The sequence below is a fragment of the Alosa alosa genome, chromosome 16 (genome assembly GCF_017589495.1).
Source record: "Alosa alosa isolate M-15738 ecotype Scorff River chromosome 16, AALO_Geno_1.1, whole genome shotgun sequence".
NCBI lineage: Eukaryota > Metazoa > Chordata > Actinopteri > Clupeiformes > Clupeidae > Alosa > Alosa alosa.
Genome location: NC_063204.1, coordinates 2,868,245 through 2,879,954, shown reverse-complemented (window position 1 = coordinate 2,879,954; position 11,710 = coordinate 2,868,245). Strand labels below are relative to the sequence as shown.

Sequence of the window (11,710 nt, the reverse complement as noted above, 5' to 3'; positions counted from 1 at the left end):
ACATTTCTGCAAATGCCATTCCCGGAAAAGTACGCGATTTTTTTTTCGAATATACGGTAACCTACCAGATGCATTGCAGTTAGTCTAAGCGTGAATGAGTTTATGGGAAAAATACATTGGCGTGGACGCATTTTCTATTTTCATCTGTTACACACATAGGCTTACACACACACGCGCGCACACACACACACAAACACAGAGAGAGAGAGAGAGAGAGAGAGAGAGACACACACACACCGAGAGATAGAGGCGCTCACGCCCTCTGCATGCACACACACACTCACACATATACGCACCTCCAGGCATGTGCACATGCTCACGAATGCACACACGGGTATAGATGACCCCTAGACTCCCGGCCTCCAGACGTTGTCTATAGGCTACTAAATGCTTTTGCATTGTTCGTCATTACATACGTTAACGTTACAATCTCATCGCCAGCTCCACTGTTTTAAAGAATGATTTAAATGCTGTAAGACTGGAGGATACTTGGCTGCGGTCGAGGCAAGCAGTGGGGTAAAGCAAAGTAAATAATAACATCCAAAGCCTATCAATAGCTTGTTACTGTCTTAGTGAAATTATAATCAATAATTACAATTACAAATAGACGCGATGAAATAATAGTAAATAAGTGAACAACCATTTAATTCCACAGACACGGTATTCGAGTGAGAGCAAGACCTGCTGAAATGGAGGTCGGTGTTGAAGGGAAAAGCAACTTGTACCAGAGGAGAGCAAAGCCATAAAACTGCGCAGAATTGATAAATAAAACCTCCCCACTGGCGCAAAGAATGTATGTGTCATGTGAAAGTCTATCACTACGTGTTTTGCATTAGTGACTTTTTAGTGCAAATGTCCAGTCTATCTTTGCACAGAATATGAGGTTTTCCTCTAAAGTCTGTCATTGTCGCGAAACGTGGGGGAGGGGTCCGGTCTTTGGAGCTTTTTTTTACATAGGAATAAGAGCACACACGCGCGCGCGCGCACACACACACACACACACACACACACACACACACACATTAGGCTACACGACATGAAATCTACGTGAGACGAAGAAAAGAATACACAGTGTTTCATCATATTTGGGCTTTATAAAATTAGACATGATAGTTATAATCTTTACGGGATTAACCATTTTTATCTGTATCTTCCTCCCAAATATATTTTAAGAATATGCGGAAAGGTATATCATTTACGAAATGAATCCTAACTGGTAATATAGGCTACACAACAACGGCGTTTAGTCTGTAAAATATATATTTGCTTAAGATGATTAGAGGAAGGCAATAATATGATTAAGTACAATATATTAATGATTCAGATTTTACAAATGAAACAACACACACCTTGGGTAAGGTATGGGAAATGCATCATACTCCGTGCAGTGTGCCGACGTTTTGCCCACAATGTGGTGGACAATGACACGAATTTAAGTAGCTTTCTGGAAAATATTTGATTATGAAGCATAAATGTCATAAATACGCAATATTTACTAAACAAGAGGTAGGAATACAATAGTATGGTAATCAGCTGGGATGGGGGTGGTTAGGGGAGGGGGTGGAATATCCATTTTTATTGCATCACCTGTCAGTGGCGTCCAATCAGGGCCGACTCTCGGGGCATTAATTGATGAAGGTGTCTCCGGGCTTGCTCACTTCTCTCTGTCATTTTATTTGTAGCTAAACCAGCAGCGGGAATAGCAGCTGCAATTGGGCTCTTATGTTCTCTCTCTCCCTCTCTGTTTCTCTCTCTCTCGCGAACTCTTTCTCTTCCTCCCTCCCTCCCTCTCTCTCTTTCTCTCTCTCTTCTTATCCCACTCACTCTAGCAGTGCTGTTCACCTTCCTCTTCTCCTCTTGAGCAAATGAGAAAAGAATTGAGGGACCGCAGGTACAGCGGCACAGACAGGCTACAGCCAGCCTGTCGGCAACCTCACACACATTCCATCAATCATGCTGGGCCCGGGTCAACGGACTGATTGTGTGACTTCTTCAAAAATCATTCGTTTTTATTTTCACATCCTTAAGTTCCATCCATGATGCAGTTTGGAGATCAACTCAACTACTAATTGCGGTTTCGTCAGCAGAATGCCTTGAGATAAATACGCAGGAGTTTGCTGTGCATGGACGTTCAACGCATTAAATGTTGGGATTTACGTGGTGAGCAACATGGGAGACCTGGAGTCTGGTTTTGAAGAGATGCAGGGTGTAAAGTTGGGCTATCTGGTGATTAAAGGCAAGCAAATGTTTGCCCTCTCGCAAGTCTTCACTGACCTCTTGAAAAATATCCCAAGGACTACTGTGCACAAACGAATGGATCACCTAAATGTAAAGAAGCATCACTGTGATTTAGAGGAACTGCGAAAGCTCAAAGCAATAAATTCAATAGCTTTCCATGCGGCTAAATGTACCCTGATTTCACGAGAGGATGTAGAGGCACTGTATTTTTCTTGCAAAACTGAACGTGTGCTTAAATCCAACAAAAGGAAGGTAAAAGCCAAGCCATCGGAGAGTGTACGTAATGGCCAGGTTCACAATGATTCGCCGGATGGATTTTGGAAAGAAAAACTTTGGTTAAGTTTGCACAGCGTTCCACAGACTTTTTCATTTAAAAACAAAGCTGGCCGGCAAGAGACTGCCTCCCGACCCGACTCCAATCTACCTCAAATTTACAGCAAATCGCTTCGTCATGACTTCCAAGCTGTCACAAAGTCTGCAAGTAAAACGTTCAAAAACTATGAAACAACTCCGATACCTAGCAACTATGTAGCCTTTAATCAGAGACACTCGTTTTTTCGGAATGCTGTGAGCCGACAGCCAGTTCTTTACCAGTCCGCCATTGCAGCTCAGTCCAAGCTCGCAGGCACCACCGACCTACTTTACAAGAGGAAAAGGAAGCGCGAGAGCACCGGGAGGCAGTTCTGGAACAGGAGCAGACCCAGTCAACAGCTTTTGTTTGTTCCGAAGTGCTGCAAGACAAAAATACCCAACGGCTCTTTTCATCTTGATCACGACTTATACCTCGACCACCAGCACACTGGGAATTTTCAGGAGAGTTGCAGCAGCGACACTGAATCTAGTTCCTTCTCGGAGCACGTAAACAATGACTCGGATTTTGGGTCAAGTTTGTCCACGACTAGCAACTCCGGAACCTCGGATGAGGAGGAGGACGAATCCCCCTCGGAGTCATCGGAAGTCAGTTCCGACGAGGAGAGTTCGTCCCAGTCTGATTCAAGTTCTGTGTCCAGCCAAGTGTCCATACAGAGTATTCGCTTCAGGCGCGCAAGATTTACGAGTCTTAACACTAAAGCACCTTTGCTTTTGCAGCCGACCTTCCACTACAGTCTCCAGCCAAGACCAGGCGCACATAGTGGAACAACTGCACCGAATGATGACAAAGGCAAAAAACAGCAAAAATGTGGCTTTACCAAATGCAGGGATAACCGCGGAGATGGCGATGCCTTAAATTTGCCTAAATTCAACACGTCTGTTGCTGCGAGTTACTTCATTGATTCTAAAGGAAAAGGAGTTTCCAGCACACAACCACAGTTTGAATTCCCACATGATCCAAAGACGGAGGACCTTACAGCTAATGGAGGTAAAGACACAGGCCCATCTTGCGTAAATGGAAACAAAGCATTTCTGCAACAAAGGACATCAGGACATACAAACAAATGCCCTCAAGCCTTGATTTCACACTGTGCCCAAGACAATGAAATAATAGTTTCGACGTCCTCTGAAAACAATCTTTCATTAGCCTCCCATTTCAAAAGAGAAGTGAAAAATAGCCACTGCCTGAAACAACCCTCACCTCTGAAAGCCATCAAAACAGAGGCGGGGGAGCCCCTCTCGGCTACAAGTTCCAGCAACGAGACCAGACCGGTGAAAACACCTACCACTCTATTAAATAATGTAAAAATCAAAGTGGAAAGTACATATGACGAGTACGAGTATGAGACTCAGGGTTATGCGTACTCGACCAAAGGACAAGAGTCAGAAACAAACAACAGTCAAGACCCTATTAATGAGTTAAAACCAACTGACCGGTCAAGTAACTTCTCTAAAGCTAGCGAAAGCACTGCCACTGTTCACAGGAAGACCCGCAGTAACCAGGAGGCAGAAAGCACTTTCAACACTGCTTGTCCAGTGGAGGGGGAGTACAAAAATGGTGCACGAGTTCGGAAAAACTACAGGAGTTTGGCACTGGGAAGTCAGGCTGAAGCTCCGCGGATTCAGGCGAGGGTGACTGCAAGAGTTGACAGGAGTCCTCGCCCAGCCGGTAAAGCGGATAGTAATGTAGGATCAGGCGAGGGTTGCACGGGGGCCAGTAAGCGCAAGCGTGCGACTAGTCATGGGACATGTGGGAAAAAAACCTTCAACTTCATGGCGAATTTTCCATTTCCGCCATCACTAGTTCTTGGCAGTGATGGAGATTTGACTCCAGCTTACTCTTTGAACTCTTTAAGAAACAACGAACTGCCTCATAAGTCTCACCCTGTTTGGACATGGCAGCTTGGTGGACCTGTCGTACCTCCCCCACCCAGTCAGAGATTCAGGAAATGCTAATGTAACAAGCTCTCATCTCGTGAAAATGTGCTTTGTTTATTTATAACCGCGTCTTAAAATGTGTGCACTGATGAGCCTCTGCTCCACCTTCGTTTGTATGTGCTTTTGAGGATTGGCGAGTTGTCATGGAACTAAACGTGCACAATATCGAGTTGGGCCTCTGAACGATTCTGTCTTATCATTTGGACTGGGTGAGACACGTTCCAGGAGTCATGTCTGATCAGACGCTGGAGAGTATAGGCTATTCCCTCAAGCAATGGCTGTGGTATTGCTAACGTGTTTTTCCACTGTATTGGCCCTGTGTACTTGCCATGGTGCTCGACCTGTTGGATTTTAGGTTGTCATTGTTAATATTAAGCAAACCTTGAGTTATTTACAGTTGTGGAAAAAGCCTCTTAAAACCAGTGGATTTCTCATTGTTCCCGCATCAGCAGGACATGGACACACCGTTGGGTGATAATCAAAAGCCCCCACTGTTGACGTGGATATGTTCTTTGTTTTTTACAGGGGTTTGGACATGATCTTTTGTTTGGAGATGTTTAAATTAAGTGATTTGGTTTGAAATGGCTTGTCGCTGTACAATGTTTTTTTGTTGTTGTTGTTGTTTAAAGAAACTCCCCATAGCCTTGTGTGTTTGTATAGGCCTGAGCACAAGCATCCCAATACGTCTGTAGGCCTCAAAACCGACAATCAGGAGTTGTTTGATTTGCACGATTGCATACAATGGAAAAACACACCAAATCGATGTCTTGTGAGCACACACACATTAGGTTTATACAGACAGACAGATGAGCACAAATTCACCATTGCACTTTGACACAATAGCGAGGCCTACATCAAGTGTATGAATTTTATAAGAGGAATGTTCTGAAACTCATATCTCCTATAACAATAGCAGGTATAAAGTGCCCAGAAAACAGACTAAATTTAGATCTTTTTTTTTATCCATGAACCCTTTTTCTGCTATTGAAATGGTTATCATTCATCAATACTTGTTTATTATGGTAGGCTGAGGTTATACAGCAGAAACAGCGCAAATATGAATTATTTGCGCAAAATATTCTGTACATTGTGTAATATACCTTTGTGAATCATGGGTTGGGAAATCCCATAATCACACTGGTCTTTATGCCCAGCTGAGATTTTGTACGCTCTGACTCACTATTCAAGTGCTATTTTTAATTACTAGGCTACCCTTGGAGGGTAAGTCCTCGAATGTCAAAGAGATAAGAATTGTGTTTTTTTGTTTGCCAATGAAATGATATTTTGTGTGCTCATTCAGAGCCATTAGTTATACAAGTCAAAATGGACACTGTGGATGATATGTCATGAATGTACTTCAGCCCTCCAATATGCATCGGGGCTTACCATAGCAACGCAAAGCAGGGTTGCTACAAATGCTCACAGTTCAGCTCCTGGCCGAGAATGGCAGCGATATTCTGCTGAAATGTAGTCACTGTCCCAGACATTCAGAGTTCATTCAGAGGCCATTTTTGTGTAGGCTGTAGAGCACACCAAACTAGGCTTCACGTGTCTTGGTTTAAATGAAAAAGAACAGGTTTTTTTGTAAAGATAGCACACACCCCTAGACTTTTAAATGTAGGTCGTAGGCCTACGCGTAAGGGCCTCGTGATCCATGTATTTTTGTATTTCAGGTGTGGATGTGTACATAAAGCATTGCGCTCGTAGCCTATTTTTAAGAAGTTAAAGCCAGCCTTGCAGATTGATTGTATGGGGTTACGCAAAAGTAGAAGCACACCACACAGGCCAATATAAAATGTGAAGAGAAGGCGTTCTCTAAATCATAGTAAAAAAAAAAACACGTCCCTTGCAAGGACCAGTTCAGCAAGGAACCTTTCACCCGTAATCCCCGTGTCAAAGTGCACTGCGAGGCCAGGGAACGTAGCGTTGCAATCGGGGTGAAGAACAAGGTATCTCAACGGAAGGATCGCCAAATTAAATGCCGTGTAGAATTTAGAACAGATTAAGGGAAATGAGCACGTGGTTCCATAGCATTTGTAAGTGTCCTACTATGAACACGAGGCCGAGGAGTCGCGCGTAAACACTAAAGTGGTGTAGATGCAGATTCATGTGTGAACGTCTTTCCTTTGTCCTTCTGCATTTTAAAAAAAATAATAATACTTGAGGTCAAATTATGACTTGAATTTTGAAGTCACTGGTTGTTTATATGAAAACCTGAATATTTATTTTAGTGATTTTCTTTCTTTTTTTGATAGGCCTACCATTGTTGTGTAGAATGAACGCACTCGAAATGAAAACTTGAATGGTGGATTCTGAAGCACTTTCTCTTTCTTTTTAAGCTAAGAATGGTTAATTAAACGCATTTGGGTGTGGATGTCAGTGAGTCTTATTTCCTGTGAAGGAGCCTACTGTAGGCCTACATGTCAACCGCACACACACTGGGTCATTCAGGACCTTATTCTCATTTGGTGACCACATCTTAGTCGCCGGCACAATACTGTTGGAATTTGGAATAAGAGAAAACACGAGGTTACAACTGTAAATAGTAAATGCATATACACACGTGGGGGAGGGGCAGTGGTCCCCCAAAAAACTTCACAGAAAAGCATGCGCCCACAATGACCAAGCGTGTACATGAATGTAATTCTTAAGTGTGAATACTCCGCGTGTCGCTTGTAGGGGACTAGGCCTATTACGCTGTACGCAGTTCGCTGGAGCAACATGATCCGTACGACTTAAAAGGATCTAGTTACAACAACTTTAGGAGGCAAGGTTTTGATTATGTTCAGCGAACGAGGCGTTTGGCGAAGTAAATATTGACCCTTTTCTGATGCACATTTGTAAAATGAATTGGATATTAAACTGCTTTTTTTTGTAATGCAAAAGTTTAATAAAATAAAAACAGTTTTTTTGGAGACATCCAAGGACACACATTTAAATGAGGCCGTGTCCAAACTGATTCTTGGTGTATCAAAACAAGTTTTATTTATAAGTGGGGAACATTTTTACTCTGAATTACTATGCCCTAAAGAATTTTACGAGGCTAATGCTTGTTTGAAGGTCTGATTTGTGTTGTAGGATAAAGTAGATGTGATTTGAGTAGGCATTTTAAGACTACGTCAGAATCACTACATTCACTTAAGATGTTATTTGATAAAATGTTTTTCAAACGTGTTCACTCGTCATGGCCTTAGAAAACGTTTCGGCAGCAACATAAGGCACCCTCAACACAGTGGAAAGACAAAGGCCTTACCAGCTAATTAAGCGAAATGGTCAAATGTTGGACTCTAATGTTGTGAAGAAAGCTGCTGTTCGGTCACGTTCCTGTATTAAACAATGTGCTGCAATATTGAGTCTCCGAATCATCGAGAGTAGAGATGTTAAGTGACTGACAGGCACACTAAACTGGATTCGGGCCTACCGTTGAACACCAGTTATTGGACGGGATGTGTCCGTTTAGTCCGGTGTTAAACAAAGGAAGTTCATAACTTCTTTTGTCTTCTGCTCTAAATAAACATCCTCTGAAGTAGGCCTATCACAGCACGGACATGGTTGAATATAACGTCACGCGTTAAATCCCTAATTAATTAATTAATATTACAATTAGGAATGCACACGCCGATTTAGCATGGATTTAATGTTTTCAATTTGCGTTAAGTGTTAAGGCAAAGGTCGTAATGCAATGAATAGGCTATATAAATAAATAAGCAAATAAATGATGCAGGGCACACAAGCACAGGGACAAGTATAGAGTTAAAAATCAATTTCAGCAAAGTAAGACTTGCAGACTTAATCTGGTCAAGAATACAACATGTTGCATATACGGCCATCTTTTTCAGTTTTGGCGTAATTGGTCACTGTAATCAGTGTATTCTGTTCGGAAAGACACCCCCCTTCCCAGCATGTCATAATATGGAGAACGGGACGGCACCTAGCCTGCCTATGTTTCACCGTGATGAAGTTTTTTACAGCTCCGTGCACTGCCGCATGCAGAGCGGCTGATAATGCGCTTGGTCCCGCCGCCCTGATCGCCTTACTGCCTTGATTGCCGAGCGGCTGACGATGTGAACTTGCACATTCAATTTCAGTCCATGAGTGTGTGTTTTAACCAACTTGCTTATGACCAACTTGCGTTTTCAAAGTAGACCTACAAACATAAACCATTATGGACTCTTCTGGAAATGTGACTATAGGGCTTTAAAATGGGAAACAAAGACTATCCGCAAGCAATGATTTCGTCTGGCAACTTTGTAGCCTAGATCCCTTTGTCAACCTATTCCATAACGCTATCGATTAAGTCCAAAATCTCTTGAATTTACCACAATCAAATATCCACATGCTAATACCTGTAGGTCTATTGCAACTTAATTATTTAGCTCTTGGTGTTGGGTTTCCATTTCGTGAACCTCCCCTGTTTTGTTCATATGGACAGTCTGAAAAAAATGGTGACGGTGCCTAAGCACAAAAGATTCAGTTAATTAACGATAGTTTCAGTTTTTAATTATTGTTTCTTTTTCATTTACAAGGTAATTCTCATCATTGACTATTCTTAGGTTTTGCCACAGTAGGCCATTGCAGTCTGTATGTTGTGGGCCTTGTGCGCCATCAAATTAGACCGCATCTTACAAGTAGCCTACGTCCAATATCATTCAGGCTATACAGGAGGCTGTCACCGGACACGGCCTACATTTATCGCAATATTGCGCCACAGCGACGGGAACAGTCCAAGTTTTCCATTCATTCGGAGGAAGCATGGCACACCCTAAACAAACTTACTTTTCCTTGTCTGTAGCCGCTGATATATAATGCTTTGTACACTAGTCCCATAGAACAGCCTATGGCACAACACAATTAGGCTACGTTTTAACAATATGAGACATTATCATAAAAACTCCATTCTTTGAAGATCATAACGACTTTGTCATCTTGTAGGCAACTAATGACACCACAGAAACGCTATAAAATGTTTAGTTTTTATCACCAGGCCTTCATTTTGAATGTTACAACCTAAAATTGTATCAGTCTAGCTGTTTATCCGAAAGTGATATTCCCAAATATTTACGCCGAGATTACATGAAGCCTAGCACTGGAGATGCATAGATTTATAAATTAAACGTTGGCTGTTTAGGGACGCTCAATATTGCAGGCCCACACCGTCATTTAAGCATAGGCTAACGTAGGGCTATGTTTAAAATGGGAAAGGGGTACAATGTTACTGAACTATGAACTTTATGATAACTAAAATTCTTTATTTTGAATTGCTCAATTCTGATGGAATATCCGTACAGTTTGTAATCACGTGTACCCTATAGTGAGATTTCCGTAACCCACTCCATGTTTTCATCGGGTTATCTAAAAACCGGTTGAGTGCTAATGTGTTCGTGGCTGCCTTGAGTAGGTCTAATTCTATATGGGCCTACTCTGTCATGATTTAAATAGGTGCAAAAAAGATTAATAGGCTACATTGGGGTAGCTTGTGCATGTTGCATTCCATGCGTCAATCCGAACATTTGGTGAACAGTTCCTTATAGCCTAGATAATAGCGCGCATTCAGATCCAGCAATCAGAGGGAAAGGGAAAAAAGGAAAGCGCTTCTGACCAAGTCCACTACAATGACATTTCTGAATCAGCAACGTTTGATGGACAGCGGAACCCTGTCTGACCCCTAGGATAAAAGCACCATTTGTAAATGAACTGATCAGGCATTGGATTTAGTTTAGAAAACACACGGCAATATTTTACGCAATTTGAAGATCTGTCATTCACCGAATGAAATTCAGTTACAAGATGACTCATACTCAAATAAGCTCTGTCTAACTGCTTGACCTCGACTCAATCCAAATATAGGCACAACACTGCGTAAGGACTAAACTGAAGAAATGTCGGCTATCCACCACATGAAGCAAATAAAGTAGCTGTAGCTGCGCGCTTGGTAAACCCTTTTCAGTCTCTCACATTCGCTTATTCTTTGCTTCCTCTTTCCCCTCATCCGTTCACGCAGTTAATTGCTGATGACAACATAAAGTAGACCCAGGCCTAGGGCATGACATGGACATCTTTGGAGATCGTTTAAAAAATATATTAAAATATATTTTAAAAATACCCTATGATAAACATGACGTCATATATCTAATGAAGATATTTATGCAGTGTCATTTTAAAGTCAATGTTGCTTAGGTCTACCTGTGTTTCCTAGGTAAGCTATACTCTCAAATACTAAAGCTGCGTTGGGAAAAAAATAAAAACACTGACTGTGGCCCTCTGCTCCGAAACAACAGCGAAGCACAAATCGGTTGCATTTGGAGAGGCAGTTGTTTTTACAATCGCACAGAAATCTGAAAGCATTGCCTAGATCAGAGCTAGCATAGGGCAGAGATCCCATGCATGATGTAGCAAGATCCCACGCATGACTTGTACAGACTCCCATTCTTCCCACAGACCCAGTAAATAATAGTTACATTAGACCAAGTTAGTTTCCTCAAAATTAATATTGTATTGTGGATACCTGGGTGAAATTGTAGGCTAATTACCTATCCATTGTAGATGTGTATGTAGGCCTGTGCATGGAGCCTCTGGTGTGCGTGCGTGCGTGCGTGCGTCCACATGCATGTGTGTGTTGGCTGTACATGTGTACACACATGTGTGTATGTAGAATCTGTACACACATAGACAAACACAAGTCAATTCATTCTCTCTCCCTTGCTCTCTCTCTCTCCCTCTCTCTCTCTCTGTATGTATAATTGTTTTTCTGTGAAATTGTAATCATCAAAAACTGACAAAGAACAAAAATAATGTAAAGAATTCGACAGCCGTGCATGTTCATTTAATGCGCAAAGATAACTTGATTCAAAGCTAATTGAATGAACTAAAATCATTAAAAATCGACTCACGTTTAAGGCTTTTTGTCTTCTATTTCAGTGGATTTCCAAATTATTAGGCATATATTGTTTAATTTCACTTTACATTTTAATTGATCAACCACCTAAGACCAAACAAATCAGTTTATATTCAGAAATAATTAACAATAGTTATTTAAGGTTAAAAATAAGACCCAAACCCCTCTGCCGTATTGGCAGTTGTTGACTGAAAAATTGTATGTAGGCTATTTTAGATAATTTTCATAACGTACTAAAATTGTGAGAACATGTGTAAGCCTAGATGG

The 11,710-nt window shown here is 41.7% G+C and overlaps 1 protein-coding gene across 1 annotated transcript; it reads left to right on the top strand.

Moving 5' to 3' along the window:
* Nucleotides 1-1,676: 1,676 nt before the first annotated feature.
* skida1 (SKI/DACH domain containing 1) lies at nucleotides 1,677-7,235 on the top strand. Its single transcript, XM_048266950.1, has 3 exons — nucleotides 1,677-3,598; nucleotides 3,821-4,327; nucleotides 7,228-7,235. Exons 1-3 carry the CDS (start codon nucleotides 2,170-2,172, stop codon nucleotides 7,233-7,235), a joined length of 1,944 nt encoding a protein of 647 aa, XP_048122907.1. The 5' UTR covers nucleotides 1,677-2,169.
* The last annotated feature ends 4,475 nt before the right edge of the window (nucleotides 7,236-11,710 follow it).

Bases quoted from the DNA above. Each gene is read 5' to 3' on its own strand.
- skida1 (XM_048266950.1), top strand. From the start codon at position 2,170: ATGGGAGACCTGGAGTCTGGTTTTGAAGAGATGCAGGGTGTAAAGTTG. The intron at 3,599-3,820 runs GTAAAGACACAG...CACCTCTGAAAG, and splicing joins GGACCTTACAGCTAATGGAG to CCATCAAAACAGAGGCGGGG.